This window comes from Megalobrama amblycephala, linkage group LG18, assembly GCF_018812025.1.
Source record: "Megalobrama amblycephala isolate DHTTF-2021 linkage group LG18, ASM1881202v1, whole genome shotgun sequence".
NCBI classification, from domain to species: domain Eukaryota; kingdom Metazoa; phylum Chordata; class Actinopteri; order Cypriniformes; family Xenocyprididae; genus Megalobrama; species Megalobrama amblycephala.
The window spans coordinates 2,971,187-2,989,451 of record NC_063061.1 but is presented as its reverse complement, the minus strand read 5'-3'; the positions used below and the strand labels follow the sequence as shown (position 1 = coordinate 2,989,451).

The window sequence follows — 18,265 nt, the reverse complement described above, 5'->3', positions numbered from 1 at the left end:
ACAACAAGACAGGGAACCTTAAAAGATAAAAAAGATACTTCAAAATGAAAGCATAAATACAAAACAAGGCCTAACAAAATACATACAACTCAGTTCACATATAGTGACTCTCGTAGAAAGCTTCACAATATAGGAAGGAGCATACACAGTGGACAAAGAAACAAGTGAAGGGTATATTTTTAAAAAAAAACAAAAAAACAAAAAAACACAGGAGCGTAAAGTAATATTTTTTGTTGCCCTTGTTAAGTACAAAGATAATGCAAGGCATTAACACCAAAAAAACATAAAGTACAAAGGGACAAAAAAATAATAAAATGCATTACTAAATCTAACTGACAGACAAATAGGCATAAAAACAAGAGAAAAAAAAATTATAAAAAAAAAAAGGAATAGGTGCACAGAAGAATACAAAAGGGACAGGTGGACAAAGGCTCATGGTTGCAAAAAAATTCAGAAATTAAGGAACATGAAACTGGCATAAAGTACTAATGCAAAAAGTCACAACATAATACAAAAACTACAAAAGAGCACAGATTTTAAAAAATAAAATAAATGAATGAATAAATAAAAAGGAAAAAAATGCATAGACAAACTAAAAAGGTACACAAATATAAATCATGCAGACAGGTTTAACAGCATATTAGACAGCAAATTACACCAACTATAACAGAAGTGATTCAAGACTGATTTGTCTTCCAAGTCTCAGACACAAACAAGCACTGCTGAAATCTAAAGCATTTGTACATACCAAAATATGCTTGGCTGAAAACTTAAATATCTTGTTAATGTTGACAATCCCTGAAGCTTTCTGTACCTTGCTAAATGCATCTCTGCTGCCTAATTCTCAGAGTGCAGAGCACCCCTATATATCTGAGCTTAAGTGACTTTGAATATTAACCTGCAGTCAACTGACTAAATTTCTCAACCAGTAAACTGGTTCCAACAGTTGATGGAGCATATAAAATGAGCAGATGGGCACAGATAGAATAAAATGGACATAAAATAAAAGGGTACAGACAAAAATAAAGGAGCAAAAAGTGTAAGTTTTTTTGATTGTGGGATACCATGAAAATGAATAGCCTATTGATTAAATACCCTAACGTTCTGCCAGTTTTCACCCATGATATTATAACAGTGATGAGAATTAAACTTGTGTTGACTCTGTCTGTATGCAGATGTCTTTTTGTCGGGTGCTGTTGCCATGGTGAATCGTAATATCTGAGTTCCATTGATCATGGCTTTTAATAGTCGTGGTGCATACGCTTAACTTCGGGTCGATTGAACTAACTCAATTCAGCTGTTCTGAAACCGAAAACTCAGAGTTTCCCCATCTCAGAGTTCAAGATTTAACTCAGAGTTGGTTGAACCTCCTTATTGAAACGAGCCCCTGTTCCCCAGCTCCACTACTCACCTGTTCCAACCATCCAAGTAGTATGTGCTCTCCAGTCACCTTCACTAACCATTCATGGTCCTTCCCTTTTACCAGGTAAATTGGGATGAGAGACTGTTATTAATTATCCAGTAATCATTATTTCTGAATTAGCCATTACTCACCTGTTTCATCAGAGCAATCCATCGGTTCAATAAATTCCTGTTTGGGTTTGACGATAATCCTCTCTGAGTCTGGTATTCAGTTACATTACAATACAAATTACAACAAAAATAGAAAGGTACATAAAATCAGTGTCTATGGGGACATGGCCCTAAAACATCATATTACAAATGAAAGGTGTATAAATGCAAGAGACAAACCATAAAAACAAACAGGAAAAGTTAAGGCTGAAATGGAAAAACAACCACCACCAAAAAGGGACAGTCTGTAACAAATCATCACTCTGGCAGGGATCCATTTGATTGCTTTATTAAGAACAATCGTGGTCATACAGGCAGGGTCAAACAGGAGCAGACAGGTATAACTGGGACAGGCAGAACTGTAGTCAAGTCAAGTCACCTATTTATATAGCGCTTATTACAATGCAGATTGTGTCAAAGCAGCTTTACAATGATAACTGGTACATGAATTTTGGCTGCACAGCAGCTCTTAAAGAATAGTGTCAATGCAGGCAGATCAAAGCACTGTTGAATAAATGTCAAGAATACTGTTGAATATCAAATGTCAAGTCAAATGTCAAGTGTCCCCAGCGGCAAGCGGCAAGGAACCCAAACTCCATCAGGTGACATCAGGTGGCAAACAGGTGTTAAAATGGAGAAAAAACCTTGGGAGAAACCAGGCTTAGTCGGGGGCCAGTTCTCCTCTGGCAAACAGTGCTTTGTTACGAATCAGGTTGCTATCATAAGTCTGATAGGATCGCAACAATCAAAGTATTTATTTCAGTTCCATCCAGTTGAGGATCGTATTCACGCCGGGATGGGCGGTCTGTTGAAGAACTGTGGCACTGGCTGTCGTGTCGATGAGGCCTTCACAGTGGATGATCTAGTTGACTCGATCTCTGATGATACTTCAGGGCTGCGTTGTGGTCGTGTCAAGGCGCTGGTCCTTTGTCTCAGCTGGACACGGCCCGGATCCGGTTGACTACGGTAAACCTCGGGATAAACAGAAAAACTAATATTAGCATAGATGCCATTCTTTTTCTGATGTAACGAGTACATCTGGTGTTATAGGAAGTGTTCCCGGTTCCGGCTGACCGAATTTATGCAGCCTAATAATCCTTTAACGGATTTGAAAATATAAATTGATAATGTGTTATGTGTATGCCAGGTTAAAGAGATGTGTTTTTAGTCTAGATTTAAACTGACAGAGTGTGTCTGCATCCCGAACAATGCTAGGAAGCTTGTTCCAGAGTTTAGGTGCCCAATAGGAGAAGGATCTACTGCCTGCAGTTGATTTTGATATTCTGGGTATTATCAGCTGGCCTGAATTCTGAGATCGCAATAGACGTGAAGGACTATAATGCATTAAGAGCTCGCTTAGGTACTGGGGAGCTAAACCATTTAGTGCTTTGTAAGTAATTAGCAAGATTTTAAAATCTATACGATGTTTAACAGGAAGCCAATGCAGTGATGACAGAACTGGGCTAATATGGTCATACTTCCTAGAGAGTTCTGGCCTTACTTAAATTGTTACTGAATTGTATAGAAAATTCCTGAATCTTGTGTTTTAAATATTCCCATTTACTTATGAAAATAGGTCCTTATTCGATGTTACATCATTAATTAAGGATTTAATTTGCGAGCAAAATTTTTTGTTTTAATAAATCAGCATTGAATTTCCAATAACCCTTGTTATGCGATTCTCTTTTGCCGAGTAGAATGATATAGAGATGCAACAGTGATCAGTTAAAGGTGCTGCGGATATTGAAATGTCCTTGGTAAAGTCGGTTAGGTTAGATGAGGTCAACCAATAATCAATTCTCTAAGTCCCATTAGTTTTGAACCAGGAAAATTGTTTAAGATTTTGATTCGCAGTTCTCCAAGCATTCACTACATTATTATTCAAGCAAAAATTAAGAAGGTTAAGATTAGGGTGAGAGGTATTAAATTTGTGCGGAAAGCGATCTAACGCTTCATCCATAACCATGTTGAAATCATCTCCTATAATCATATTATCAGTTGGGTAAACCAGTTTTAACTCAAATAGAGAATTAGAAATTTCAGTGAATAATTTGTTGTTTAACAGCTGAAGCCCCATGGCCATTTGGATCTGTTTCTACCTTAATAATTTTGCCAGGCAAGTTGTAGAACAGTATTGCCACAAAGACGATCTCACTGAGAACATTTAACTGATAGAAACAAACAATAAATAAAATTAATGTGAAATAAGAAGATAAACAATCAAATAGAAAATATGTAATCGTACTCTAATGAACACAAACCAATGTCTCTCTCAAACAGAGCACTGTAACGATATCTCGCTCAACAGCACAAACATAACAAAACATCCCGCTTACACCTCTTACCAACACAAAAGGAAGATGAGTGCATTCAAGGTTGTTGAGATCAACCGTCCTCGACAGTCCGGGTGCCCTCTATGTAGCCATATGGACCACGGTAGTAGGCCTTCTTCCCTGCGGCTCTAGCCTCACTGATCCTCGGCCATAGTGCAGCATGGGCTTCGTGATCTTCCTTAGATAAATCTTCGGTAAACTTTATTCCCCTGAATTTACAGACATCCGAGACTTTGGAGGAACGCCAGAACCCGTCTCTGTGTTTCCGCATGCAGAACTGAATGATCACCTGCGGTGGACTGTATCCACGATGTCTTCAAGTTTGTGCTGCAGGTGAGGTCCAATTTCGGCTAACAGGGAAATGACTTCTCTTCGGATATCTTCACCTGCGGTTTCTTTCATTCCGATTACTCTGAGGTTCCATCGTCTTTTGTAGCGTTGGAGCTCCGACGTGTGGCTTATCAAGTCTGCGTGCGATGTGACAACGGAGGCCAGTTGTTTTTCGAACAAGTTTATTTTAGTTTTACAGTCCTTTATTTCCACCGCGTTGAATTCCACTGCTTTTGTCAGGCTGACGATCATTAGACTGTTCTCAGTGATCTTAAGCCCTGGGTATACTTCACTTTCCGTGCCCGGACACGTCACGCACGCAGTCGCGTCCGCGCATCTTTCAAAGTATACTATAACCAAGGATGCGCGCGGATGACAGAGTTCGACACATGCGCAGTGCAATTTTTTCTATACTATTACCAGACAACCGGACATTCGCTGGGCAGGATTGGAGAAGAAAAATAGTGCAGCCACCATTGCAGCATAGTTCAGAAGATACTCCAAGAGAACAGGTATCAAAAACGATGGAGAAGGCATGCTTATGCGTTTACTCGTCTTGTTTTTGAATCGTTCTTTACACACTCTTCTTCGACGACTGCACATTGTGCTCAGTACTGTGCATATTGCCACCTAGTGGACGCTTCTTTCCTGCTTGCGCATGCGCTGTTGCACGCGCACCGTCCGCAAGGTCTCAAAATTTGGGCTGCACGCGGACGGGGTGTGCGGACGGCTGCGAGCCCTCCGTCATGCGGACGGTGCACGAACGCCGACAGCTGAAGTATACCCGGGGCTTTATGCTCAATGTTGCTCAGCTTCCCGTCTTGTAGATCGAATCTGGCAACTATAGTTTCCAGAAGAGCGGCATTGGAAATCTCAGGGTTTTCGTCACCCTTCCGTTTCTTAGCCTGGACTTTAGTTGGAGTGTTCTGCAAGGAGGAAGATTCTTTTTGTTTCTCTTTATGATCGACGTGGTCGGCTTCCATGACGTATTCATGTTCGGCAAGAGAACCCAAAGTTTTTACAGGCATCCCTTCTTGTCCTGGAATGACTAATTTCGGGTGATTGGAAGCTTTTTTTGTTGACAAAGTCCAATACTCGCTGATACACAACAATTAGGATGATTAAAATGTTGACATAAAAATCAAGATTTACTGGTGAGCGAATAAATATGCTTATCCAGCCATCTTGTTCCCTCGGCTCACATCTCTCTCTTCAACAAGCTGGCGCGCATGTGACATCAGCATCCATCACCGAAATGCATAACATTTATAACTTAAACTTTAAGTTTAACATTATTTCTGTCCAAACAGGTTTAACAAGTATACAAATTCAGAAACACTTTACAAATATTGCATTGCACACTTAATACCCATTTAACGAACAGCATCAACCATCCGCATTTCATGTATGTGTCAACAAACACATACTTAAACAATATTTATGAAAATAAAGAATGATTGTGACTTACCTAATGCAATAAAACAGTTCAGACATCCATTTAGAAAAATAATGAAGATGGGTAAGATTAATAATAGCCGCACATGTGGCTCACATCTCTCTCTTCAACGAGCTGCTGGCGCGCATGTGACGTCAGCACCCATCGACACGTTTCTTTTACTTCTTTTAACTTTTACGGCCGGAATAGATGGTGATATTCATAGCTAAGGATTAATAAATGATTTTTTCACCTTAAACGTTAAATTCGATCTGTGCAAACAACTGGAATTATATGTTTACGTTGTTGTCTTGGTACAAGGATGATTTTGGACATTTGTTCGGAGTGTGTTTGAGTTAAACAGACTAATTAACACATTGAAGGGGGAAAAAAAGAAAATCAAAGATGACCGAGAAAAGATAAAGAGACCAAGGTAAAAAAATAAACAAGACTCTTTCATTCACCAGTGAAAACAAAGATTTGACTGAGGATGTAATGGAAGTTGTCAAAGCAGCACCATTCTTACACTTCCGACGGAGGAGCTGTCCCTCTCCCTGACTCGACTCCATGCACTCCGGCCGCAAAGAAAGGGAAAGCTGAACCTACACTCTCCGAGTTGCAAGATAACATCGTGAGGCTTGTGGCTGAAAAAATAAAAGAAAATGCGGACAGTCTTGCAGGTCTTATAAAGAAAAATGCAGATAGCATCGAAGCTTTAAAGGAATCATCGGAGTTTCTTTTCAACGAACTGCAAGACATGAAAACAGAAATATCAACGGCAAAAAAGACAAGTAATGATCATCAGAAGAAAATAACAGGCCTGAAAGACAGATTGAATGAGATGGAACCTGAGGCTGTATGGCCTACCAGAGCAGGAAGGAGAAGACGTTAAACAGCGTGTGATTGACATCTGCAAGGCAGTCATTCAAGACCCCGAAGAGAATCTTCGTTGCCAAATTGATGTAAGCCAAAGGATCGGACGGAGAGAGGATGGCAAAATTCGGCCGGTGATAACACGATTTATGTCCAGATCAACCAAAGAAAAGGTATGGAAATGTGCGAAGAATTCGGAATTCCTCAAAACAAACAAGTTAAAGTTCGGCGAAGACTTAACTACAAAAGACAAAGAGACACGCACTAAACTGTGGCCACAGATTGAAGAGGCACGAAAGCAAGGGAAAAAAGCATTCTTCGTCGGAGCCAAAGCCTTCATTGAGGGTAAAGAAATTAGAATGTAATGATGGATCGGACTTGATGTTAAAGGAAACTGCTTTCGTTGAGAAATGTAGCTGTATTCTAAATTTCATCTAATGATGTGCTGTTATACCTCATGTTTGATAGTTCAAAGATCAGAGATTTATAAACTCTTGTTTGCCTGTTCAAATTAGTGTTTAAAAGGTGCAGAAAATCATTTTGTTTTTTTAATAGCCCCAAAACTCAAGGGGTTTTTTTCTGAGTCAAACTTTGTTATACTTTTCAACTTGTCATTGTCACTTTATTCACTCAATGTGAGGGGTATACGAGAACAGATTAAGAGGAAAGCTGTATTTTTATTTTGTAAAACTTTCAAGGCAGATTTTTATTTCCTACAAGAAACACACGCTTTAGCTTCAGACTTTAATTTCTGGAAAAATCAGTGGGGAGATAATATTTGGATGGCTTATGGAAGCAGTAAATCAGCTGGCGTTGCCATATTAAAGGGTTCCTTTCAGGGAAAAATCCTTAAAAATGTAGTTCATGATTCAGGAAGATGGATTATTTTAGTTATTGAATTTATGGAGGATATTTTCATTTTGGGTAACATATATATGGTCATAACAATAGTCATAAAAACACACTTTTTTGCTGAATTTGAAGAACAGATAAATGCTTTATCGAACTCCTTCATTAATGCTAAACTAATTTTTGCGGGCGACTGGAACTGCATAAGTGACCCCACCAAAGACTGTCAACCTCAAAGATCATTAAGAGGCACTTAAGGAGAATTTAATAATCTCTGTCTGCATTTAAACTGTTGTGATGTATGGAGATTAAAAAATCCAGATCAAATCCAGTTTACCTGGAATAACAAAGATTTATCCAAGAGATCCAGGATTGACTTTTGGCTTATTTCAAATGAGTTACTAGACAGTGTGGAAGAAGCCAAAATAGAACCCTCAATATTTTCTGATCATAATTTGGTTACTTTAGTCTTATGTATTAGGAATCAATCAATAAAATATAAACCAAATTATTGGAAATTAAATGATACACTTTTGAGTGATAAAATCTTCAAAGAAAAAGCCAAAAAAATTATAAATGAAAATTTAATAAAAGCAAAAAAAGAAGAAATATATGGCAAACATTGGGAATATACCAAATTTCAGATATGTAATATGGCTGTCAAAAGGGGAAAAGTATTATCTAAGGAAAAAAGACTGAGACAAGATAGAATACTGAAGGAAATCATTTCTATTTATGAAAAGACTGAGCAATCACCAGCCGACATCAGTATTTTAATTGAATTACAATATGAATTGGACAATATCTATCAAAATTTAGCACGGGGAGCTTTTATTCGTTCCAGACGGAAATGGATAGACATTGGTGAAAGGAACACAAAATATTTTCATAATTTAGAAAAAAAGAAATGTTCGTGTTAATAGTATATATAAACTTAAAATTAATGAACAGCTCTCTGAAGACCCCCCACAAATTTCGAATTTTGTGGAAGAATTTTATAAAAAACTATTCTGAACACAACAGTAATCAGAGCTCATACTTCCTCTCTTATATAAATAATGTTGCACAAGGTATTGATGAAATTGAAGGATTTTTGTGATCAAGATATATCCATTGATGAACTCAAAAAGAACATCAGTAAGTTAAAAGATAATAAATCCCCAGGGAATGATGGCCTTACAGGTGAATTTTATAAGGTATTTCAAGATTATATTTCTGAATTCTTATTATTGGTTTTTAAGGAGGCTATAGAATCTTGTAGGCTTCCCCCAACTATGTGTCAAGGTTTAATTACATTGTTACCTAAATCCAATAAGGATTGTTTATTACTTGACAATTGGAGGCCTATAACCTTAATAAATAATGATGCAAAATTGATGGCTCATATTTTTGCACAAAGAATAAAGTTGTGTTTAGATACAATTATAGATGATAGTCAGTCCGGCTTTATGCAAGGACGACATATTAGTAATAATATTTGATTAATCTTAGATTTAATAAATTATAAGGATTACATAACAGATTACAGTTACATCTTATTTATAGATATATATAAAGCCTTTGATACTGTGAAACATGATTTTTTATTTGATCTATTAGATTTTTTTGGTTTTGGTCAATACTTTAAAAGGGCGATACAAACTTTATATAGTGACTGTAATAGTTCAGTTAAACTTCCTTGGGGAACTACTCGTAGATTTAGCATCTCCCGGGGCATAAAACAGGGAGATCCGGCGGCCCCGTTTCTGTTTCTCTTGGTCATGGAAACAATGACACTACATTTACATCATAACTAGGGAAAAAGAAATTAAATGTTGTCAACTTGCTGATGATACAGCATTTTTTTGAAAGATATATCACAGGTTAAAAAAGTTCTCTCAGTATATTTTCTGAAGCTTCAGGTTTATCTTTAAATGTTAAAAAATGTACTCTTTTTCCACTTAAAGACAATAGTATTCATTTAAGTGAATTTGAAGGTATTCCAGTTAGGGAGGAGGTAACTTATCTTGGTATCAATATCTGTAAAAATCAGTCAGACAGAGTGCAATCTAATTTCCAACCCCTTATGTTGAAAATTAAAAAGAAATTTGATATGTGGCTCATGAGGGATTTATCACTCAAAGGTTCTTTTGTCCAAATCGGAGGGGCTATCTCGCTTAGTCTATCCTGCGAAAGTATTAGATGTGCCAAAATCTTTTCTTAAAAAAATTGATTCAACTTTATTCAATTTCATATGGAAAAACAAGCCTCACTATTTAAATAAAAATATTTTATGTAATTCCTATAATCAAGGAGGATTGAACGTGCTCGATTTTGCTACTTCTAATACAATTTTCAAGTTGAACTGGATTAAACATTATACTAAGCATAAAGATAAGTTATGGTATATAATTCTTATTTTTGAAAAAGTTGGTGGTATAGATTTTCTTTTAAAATGAGACTTTGAGGTTAATAAACTCCCTATTCAGTTTTCATAGACGGGCTCTTTTGTGTTGGCTTCTTATATACAAACATAATTTTTTCCCCACAAACAGTTAATTTGGAATAATAAAATCATTAAATATAAGAATAAATCAATCTTCTATAACAATTGGCTTAAAAACGGTATCTTAATGGTCTCACAATTGATAAATGACAAGGGCTACTTATTTACATATTCTGAATTTTTACAGACATCCTGTATCCCTGTATCTCCACGAGAATATAGCATCGTATTTGATGCAATACCAACAGGTTTTTTGAGACTTCTACAAGGCATCAGTGAATCTCACAAGCAATCAAAGTTTAAAAAAGAGGTCTTGTTGGACGGTGTTGATATTAAAGACAGTAAATGTAATAATAAATTATTCAGACGTTTGATTCACTGTCCTGCAACATTTGACATAAATTCTTTTGGAATGACCATTTTGAGAATATTAATTGGAGATTGATTTGGACTTATAACAATAAATACTGTATCAATAATAAAGTTAACGAAATATACTTTAAAATAATACATAAAATTTATCCAACAAACCATTTTCTAAAAAAATATAAAAATGATCTTTCTGAATCTTGTGTATTCTGTAAAATGGATACTGAAACTATTTTACATCTTTTTTTTTATTGTATGTATGTTAAATTATTTTGGATTGATGTGGAATATTTATTTAATATGTTAAGTGGAATCCAAATTAAGATAGACAAAAGAGATGTTATTTTTTATTATGACAAAAAAGGTATAGATAAGAATCTTGTGTTTATGTTAAATCTTATAATTTTACTTGGTAAATTTCATATACACAAATGTAAATGGTCTGGAAGGATATACCCAATATCACCCACTTCAAGGCTGACATGAAGATTTATTTTGAAACCTTACAAGGACTTTCAACCCGCAAAGCAATCAGAACTATGGACATTTACAAAGACTTAAATTCCTCTTCTTTAATTTAAATATACATGTATACCCTTCTCTTTTTTTTTCTTTTTTTTTCTATCCTTGTTTTTTTTTTTTTTTTTTCCTTAAGTTTTGAAACTATTTTTTCTAATATCTTTAATACTGATTCATGGTGACATCGTTTATCAAAGCATTATTTATGAAATATTTATATATGTTGAATATATGTGAAACTTATATTCAAAAACAACAACAACAAAAAAAACTTATTTTCATCCGTCACGAAAACAAAATAATAATTATAAAAATAATAAAAAATAAAATACAAATATGCCTGAACATTTTATGCATTAGGAAAGAGAAAAAAAATAATACATAAAACTACATAGGAACAACCTCAATTAATTGGGTGGATTACATATGTGTACGTGGTGGGCGTGGCTTCCCACATAACGTCACGCGTAGAACTGGCGCAGCGCAGCTCAGCCTTTAGTCTGTCGCTAGGATACCGTGGACGCTCCCAGTTCCCGAGTTTACTGAATTGGATATTTGTTTATTTTTGAGTTATTGAGCGGATGAGTTATTATGGCAAAATCACCGAATGAAACGGTAGGAATTCGTGTCACGTGTCAACACTGCTCTAGAAACCACTGCAGCAGTAATAATGATAACAGACCGAATGTGTTTTAGGACTAGCAGCCGTTTGTGTGTCCAAGAGTCCTTCACTCGATATCCAGGTCATTTCAATCTTCTCAGATTAGTTTTTATGGTAAAACTCGCACATCACAGTAAAAACTAACAGGTCTCAGTCACCAACACGTCTGTAACTCACTGCTTCAAACGGCAAAAGCTTTTAAAACTTCCAAACTTAAAACCTCTTTCTTTCTCAAGATAAGACAATTAACATGACAATTAATAAGAGACAACTAATACGACAACTAATTTGCTCAGTCATAGTGGGAAAATGGCAGAGATTAATTTGTAAAATATTTAGATATGAATTTAGCATTTACAAGATGATGATACATATAATTCATCATATAATTAGGGCAAATGAATGTAATTAGTTGCTCATTTAGTTTCAGCTCAAGACAGAAAATTAAGCAGCCTCGGTGCCTTATGTTCTTTAATTATTATTTTAAAAAATGGTCAAATGGTGGAGAGAGAACAATAAGGTCTCATCATTATTTCGATGTTAATTGTGTGACAGGTAACGATGGCAGCGCCACCTTCCTCTGGACGCTGGACCTGCAACGATCAAACCCTGAGCCTGGAGTTCATCAGGTCATCTGTCACTGCTCGGGTTCACAAGCCTGCGTTTCTTTTATTTCATTGAGGAAAAAAATCGCACAAGCATAATCAGTAATTCAGATTTTATTTGTTTGCAGTTTTGAAGCCCAAGAAGAGGAGAAAAAGCAGAAAAATCCAAAATCATCTGCATACCAAGAGCGAATCAGACAGTATCTGGAGAAGTGGCAAAAGTATTTTTAGTTTTTTGACATCAGCTCGTATGGCAGCCATCAGGAAATAATTATGGCTGAATAATTTAATTCTCCTGGTCAGTATGCAGGACTTTGATTTGTTATTCTGAGCCACTGATTTACTCTGTTTCATGTTTTCAAAGGAATACTGCGACACCCGCTCAACTGGACGCCTTCAAGAACTCAGTAAAACGCTCACAAAAGGCACATGTCACAATTCAGGATGTTAAATGTAGGTCCATGTACTGATACACAATGAAAAACAACGGCTAAGATGATTTGATTTAATATACATGAGATGTGTTGCAGTGGCAGCGGTCTGTCTGCTGCAGGAGAACGAGGGCTATCCCATACCGCCACGCTTCTTACCGCTGCTCAAGTACGTTCTTAGGTTTATTTTAATCTATTTAAGGATTATATTTTCATATTCTTTATTCTTAATATTTACTCATATTTACTGATTTCTTCTTCTTTATTTTGTCTATTATATTCACTTCTTAGATACACTTAAATGAAGTTCAAACCTCTTTTGTTAAAATATCCGCAGGAGCAAAGAGATGGATGTGTTTCTTGCCAATCTCCTGCTCTACTTCTCCTGCTTCTTTGAGAAGAAAACTCTGGAGAAAAAACCAAAGTCTCTCATGGGGTGAGTAGGCATGTGACGTATCAAATTTTCATGTTGCGATTAATTGCTGAAGCTTTTCTCACGGTATACGATATTATCACGATATTGAAATAAGTTGCAAAAAAGTGTTGTCATAGTATAACAGGTTTAAGAACTCTTTCTTATAACAAAAAGAACTCTGAATATTTTTAAAACAATAACGCAATACAGAAAAAATATAAATTAAAATGTTTCAAACAGACTAAAGTGCAAAAAAAGTATAAAGAACAGGTAACACTTTATAATAAAGTCTCATTATTTAATGTTAGCTAATGCATTAACTAAGATTAAGATTGAGCAACAGCTACATTTGTTACAGAAGGAATTATTTTTTTGTTAATCTTGGTTAAAAAAAACAACTGATCATCGTTAGTTTTAGATCGGGTCCATTGAATAATAGTTACAACTTTTGAATTTAATAAAGTTATTAAACATTAACTAAGAATAATTAATGCTTTATAAGTATTTTTCATTTTCAGTTTGGTAATAATGAATGAACATGTTAACTAATGAAGCCGTTTGTCACTAAGTGTTATTGATCAATAACACATAATCAGAACATTTCTAATCATTAGGGCATGCTGTAGTCCAGATTAAAATATAAAAATGTTTAAGTTTGAAAATAAATAACCTGTTAATTGAAGTATTAAATATTTCGTGCTGTGATGATGTAACGAAGGCGGGACTCCGGTAGAGATCCAAATGCAAAGCTTTATTAAACGTGAGCGTTGTCATACAGGCAGGGTCAATCGGGAGCAAACAGGAACAGCAAGGGACAGGCAGAGTCGTAGTCAGAATACAGGCACAGGACTGGCAGATATCACTCACAGGTCGGTGTACAAAGCAGGAGTCAGGACAGGCAGCAACGGGTCAATAAACAGTTAACAGGCAGGAACGGTAACACTAGACAGGCAGACAGGATATAACGCTTGGAGCTGACACACAGGATAATCAAGACTTCGCCATAAGGTGGTGTGTGTGTGAGTCCTTTATAGTCCAGATAACAAGCTACAGGTGTATGTGGCTGATGATGATTGGAGTGGAGTGTGAGCATGTGACTGACAGGGAGGATGATGGGAAATGTAGTTTGGGAACTGACAGGATTTGTAACAGATGAACATTGAGATTAGAAAAAAACTGAATGTCTGAAGCATTTTAAATACTGTTCAGTAGCGCAGCTGCTTTGTTTACGGGGTTTCCGGGGTAACCGCTCATTTCTGCTGTTCCATCAGCGCCCTCTGCTTTCATTCAGCGCGTCTCCTTCACTCGTTCAGTCATGTGCTTCTCGTGCACGCTGGGCTTGTTTACATCTGAGCGCGTGTCCCTTTGACGCAGAATACAGCGGTGTTGTGCATTTTATATGGTTGATGGGGAAAGTATTCTTAAAATGCATTATAAAAATGTGAATAATTCGTAATAAATAATTATTCACAGTATTTTGAAGTGCCCACGATAATAATATTTTGCATATTCATTATCGCGATATATCGTATTACCGAATATCAGCACATGTCTAGGGGTGAGTTTGAGTCACATGAAAAAGCACAACATTATGATAGGAACACAATAAAGATGTGTACGCAGCCTAACGCTGTTCTGTTTCAGAGAGGACAGCGACACCGAGCGGAGGATGGTGGCGGACACGTGTGATCTGGCACTGAAGCAGCTCGCCCTCTCGTACTCCAGCCTGCTGCTGGGAGAAGCTCCGTCTCAACAGCACCTCGTGGCTTGTGACAGGTCAGGACAGACACATGATGTGTGAGTCAGCCTCAGTGAACCATTTGATGAATGAAGGCCTGATTTTTGCCAACAGGTTCAAGGTGTCGTCCACTCACAGTGACATTCAGCTAGATGAGGTTTGTGCTATTCAACTAATATACAGCATGTGATTCCTGAACATGTTAAAGCAAAACTTTTATGTACTTTGTAGGGGAATTTTACAGTTAAAGACTCAAAAGACCAGATATGATGAATGAAGAACCGGAGTCAAAGTTTTAAAGAAAGTGAAGTGACTTGTGGCCAAGTATGGTGACCCATACTCGGAATTTGTGCTCTGCATTTAACCCATCCAAGTGCACACACACACCGTGAACACACACACCGTGAACACACACACCGTGAACACACACCCGGAGCAGTGGGCAGCCATTGCTGCGGCGCCCGGGAGCAGTTGGGGGTACAGTGCCTTGCTCAAGGGTCTCACCTCAGTCGTGGTATTGAAGGTGGGGAGAGCGCTGGATATTCACTCCCCTCACCGACAATCCATGCCGGCCCTGAGACTCGAACCCATGACCTTTGGGTTACAAGTCCAACTCTCTATCCATTAGGCCATGACTGCCCCAATAATAATAAATTGAAGTTTTACTGAAGAATAGTTTGAGTTCTAGGCCGCTCTGCGCACATTCACGTTTCCACAGCAATTATAATCTAACAGAGTCCACTAACTACGTCAATACTTGGGTAAAAATTATTCTGCTTGGCTAAGAAAAAATAGACAAGATTAGGAATCTTCCACACATGGACAGATAGTCAGAAGCATATCTCCATTTGTCAGGATGCTGACGAGGGGACCCTGGATTTAGGTACTGGATGTCCTGTTGGGTCATGACATAATGTCTTCAGGTCTCCGGCCAAATGCCATCTGTCCACTGATACCAATACAGGACCTACACACAGAACACTAGCGCATATACACAGAAACACATGATTCACAGCTTCTTCAAGGCTGAAGTTGGCCCAGGCTCCAACTATAAACCGGAAAGTTTCTCAAAACATACTGATAAGTTGTACTTTTCTCTCAGTAAAAGGTACAGACAATATTTAAAATTATTTTCTAGTGTTTGAAAAAGAAAATAAATGCTTTACCATAAGTTGAAGTCATTCAAATATAATATTTAGAAAGATAAATGTTAATAACTCTAAAGATATGTATTGAAGCAGCAGTGGATTCCAGAATAACCCTAACACTAACCCTAACTTGAATATCAGTAGTTTCCCAGCATGACGTCAGTGTGTTTTCTGTGTCTCAGTGTCTCTACAGTTTTTACAGCTATGCTGTATGGGTGACCTTTGAGAGGCGGGACCTGAAGGTCATCCAGCAGGAGATTGGTCGCTTGTTCCGCTCAGACAGCTTTAACCCCGCCCTGAATGAACCAGGTGATCGGTCTGAGTCTATGGAGCCTCAACGAACAGCATTGAACAACAGGTGGGAAAGCGGCAAGAAAACTGGGTATAATTAAAATTTAATGATGTTTGACTTGTAAACTGAAATTGCTCAGTATGTTTATTTAATTTAAAATGTTATATTTTTAATTAAAATATTGTATTATTTTCATTATATGTTGTTTGATTTATTTTTATATATATTATTTAATTATTTTATATTATATGATTTTATTTATCTTTCTTTTTAATAAATCTGTCTGAAAAACACAAGCATTCATTTCTGAAAATAAAAATAAAAATAATAATATTTGAGTCTTTTAATCGCCAAAGCCTAGTACAAGCCAGACTTTAAACATGTGTGATACACATTTATACTAAATGTTATTTATTATGCATGTGAATGAAGAGGTTTTAGGGGTTTGTGAGGTGTTGGAAGTAACTTGATCAACTTCTGTGTTAAGCAACTGCAAGTGAACATCTGTATCTCTCACTCTCTGTCTCCCGACCTTTAACCCAGGAGGTCAGAGCGGCGTCCAGCTCTGAACAAGATTCTAACCCAGTGTTCGCCTCTGATGGTCTCTCTGCTGCCCACTCCACAAGAAAACGCCCCGCACCTGTTTGGGGGCTTCAGACGTGGCAAACGGCCCTCGACTGAAGGCTGTGATTCAGAGGCTCTGATGGAGGGGCTGAAACAGCAGCTAAAGTCTCTCAGGTAATAATAAAAAGCATTTTATGTGTCTATTTCGCTTTGTTTCTAATAGTCTCTGTTGCCTGATTGTATTTACTTTCTTTTGCCTTTAGCTTTGGCATTCTTGGAAAGCCTTTGAGCCAATTCAGCTCGAAGACACTGAAGCCTCAGGAAGGCCAGAGTGAAGATGAGGAAGATGAGGGTGATGAGGGTAATGACGGCGAGGTGGTGGACCCTGACCCACAAGTACACATCAGGAGTAGGAAAACCTCTGTCATGGGCCAAAGATCACTGACCACAACTATAGACGGACACATCCGCTCTAGGCGTGACGACTTAGCCTCCAGAGCAACCACTGAAGCAGTGTCCTCAGACACCGAATAAACACAACGTTCTGTCGTGATGGCGCAGGCTGATACAGCAGGTCTTTAACTCAATCACATCATTCTCTATAGGGCACAGCTGATTGGTTCCCGCTGTATCAGTAGCCAGTTAGCTTGCTGCTCAACATATACTTGCCTATCGTTTGCTGTAGCAGTTGCTGTACCCTTCCCCAGCTCCAGCTCTGCTACAGGTAATTCATGTATGCTATAATGTACAGCAGCAGCATGTCTAAAGCCCGGGATCCACTGCATGATTTTTGGCTGTCCCAGATGAAAGATTGCCATCGTGAAACAATCGTGGTGATTTCTGTGATCGTGGCTCTTAATCGGTGGTCCAATGTCGTACAGTGAGAGAGGTTCAAAGACGGACGTTTTCCCGGTCTTGAGACCAAAGATAGCCTATGATAGTGTGTGTTTGCTGCTAACACCTACATCTACTGACCAGCCAATGAAAATGCAACATGAAATCAATCCCTTCTTCTTTCGCCGCTTCCTTTTTAAATAAAAATTACAACTGCCAAAGTGTGATTCGACATGGTGTTTTGTTTACCACTAGCGCATGCTGATGACTTTTTATTCTTCTATAGAAACTTGCATCGTAGTCTACGAGTCAACAGGTGTTATCATCGTACAGTCTACATGCATGTCGTACCCAAGTTTAGTGGATCCATGTCTCACAGTGTGATAAAGTAATGATCTTATAGGATTGATAAACTCGTGCAGTGTATCCCGGGCTTTACTTGCTCACAGTGGTGTGTCGAGTGTGTACTAGCAGTGGAAAGTTCCATACTTGTTTAGCAGCAGCAGACCAAACACATTAACATTGTCATATTTGTTACCAAGCCAAACTCTCAGAGAGTTGTCATGACAGAAATGCAATACTTCAGTCAAAGTGCCTTTTGTGTTTTTATATCTTTTTCACTCAGATATACAGCAAAATAGAGAAGAAAAGACTAGTGCAATGTCCAATTCATGCAGAGTTTAAGAAATCAAAAGCAGGATTATTTATTGTCTGACACTGTTTACTACGCCAAGCTCTCTCGATTTGTTCATGAGGGCGGGACATTGCATTGAGAATTCACTTACACTGATCTGGTTCCAGCAGGTAGCTTC

General features: G+C 37.5%; 1 protein-coding gene across 5 annotated transcripts; it reads left to right on the top strand.

Annotated features, from left to right (window-relative positions):
• The first annotated feature begins 6,062 nt into the window (after nucleotides 1-6,062).
• On the top strand, nucleotides 6,063-18,047 carry LOC125252952 (protein phosphatase 1 regulatory subunit 36). 5 transcript variants are annotated; one of them, XM_048166655.1, is made up of 12 exons: nucleotides 11,358-11,380; nucleotides 11,462-11,540; nucleotides 11,982-12,055; nucleotides 12,160-12,252; nucleotides 12,396-12,484; nucleotides 12,562-12,631; nucleotides 12,800-12,898; nucleotides 14,522-14,653; nucleotides 14,730-14,772; nucleotides 15,946-16,121; nucleotides 16,599-16,793; nucleotides 16,883-18,047. In XM_048166655.1, the coding sequence occupies exons 1-12, from the start codon at nucleotides 11,373-11,375 to the stop codon at nucleotides 17,151-17,153; spliced, it is 1,329 nt and encodes a 442-aa protein (XP_048022612.1). In that variant the 5' UTR covers nucleotides 11,358-11,372; the 3' UTR covers nucleotides 17,154-18,047. The 5 variants fall into 5 exon arrangements, with proteins under 5 accessions (XP_048022611.1, XP_048022614.1, XP_048022613.1 ...); XM_048166654.1 differs by lacking the exons at nucleotides 11,358-11,380; nucleotides 11,462-11,540 and adding an exon at nucleotides 6,063-6,716; XM_048166657.1 differs by lacking the exons at nucleotides 11,358-11,380; nucleotides 11,462-11,540 and adding an exon at nucleotides 6,590-6,888.
• Nucleotides 18,048-18,265: the final 218 nt, after the last annotated feature.

Coding starts and splice junctions, on each gene's coding strand:
- LOC125252952 (XM_048166654.1), top strand. CDS start 6,507: ATGAGATGGAACCTGAGGCTGTATGGCCTACCAGAGCAGGAAGGAGAA. Junction 12,056..12,159: donor CTGAGCCTGGAGTTCATCAG/GTCATCTGTCAC, acceptor ATTTGTTTGCAG/TTTTGAAGCCCAAGAAGAGG. Junction 14,654..14,729: donor CACCTCGTGGCTTGTGACAG/GTCAGGACAGAC, acceptor TTTTGCCAACAG/GTTCAAGGTGTCGTCCACTC.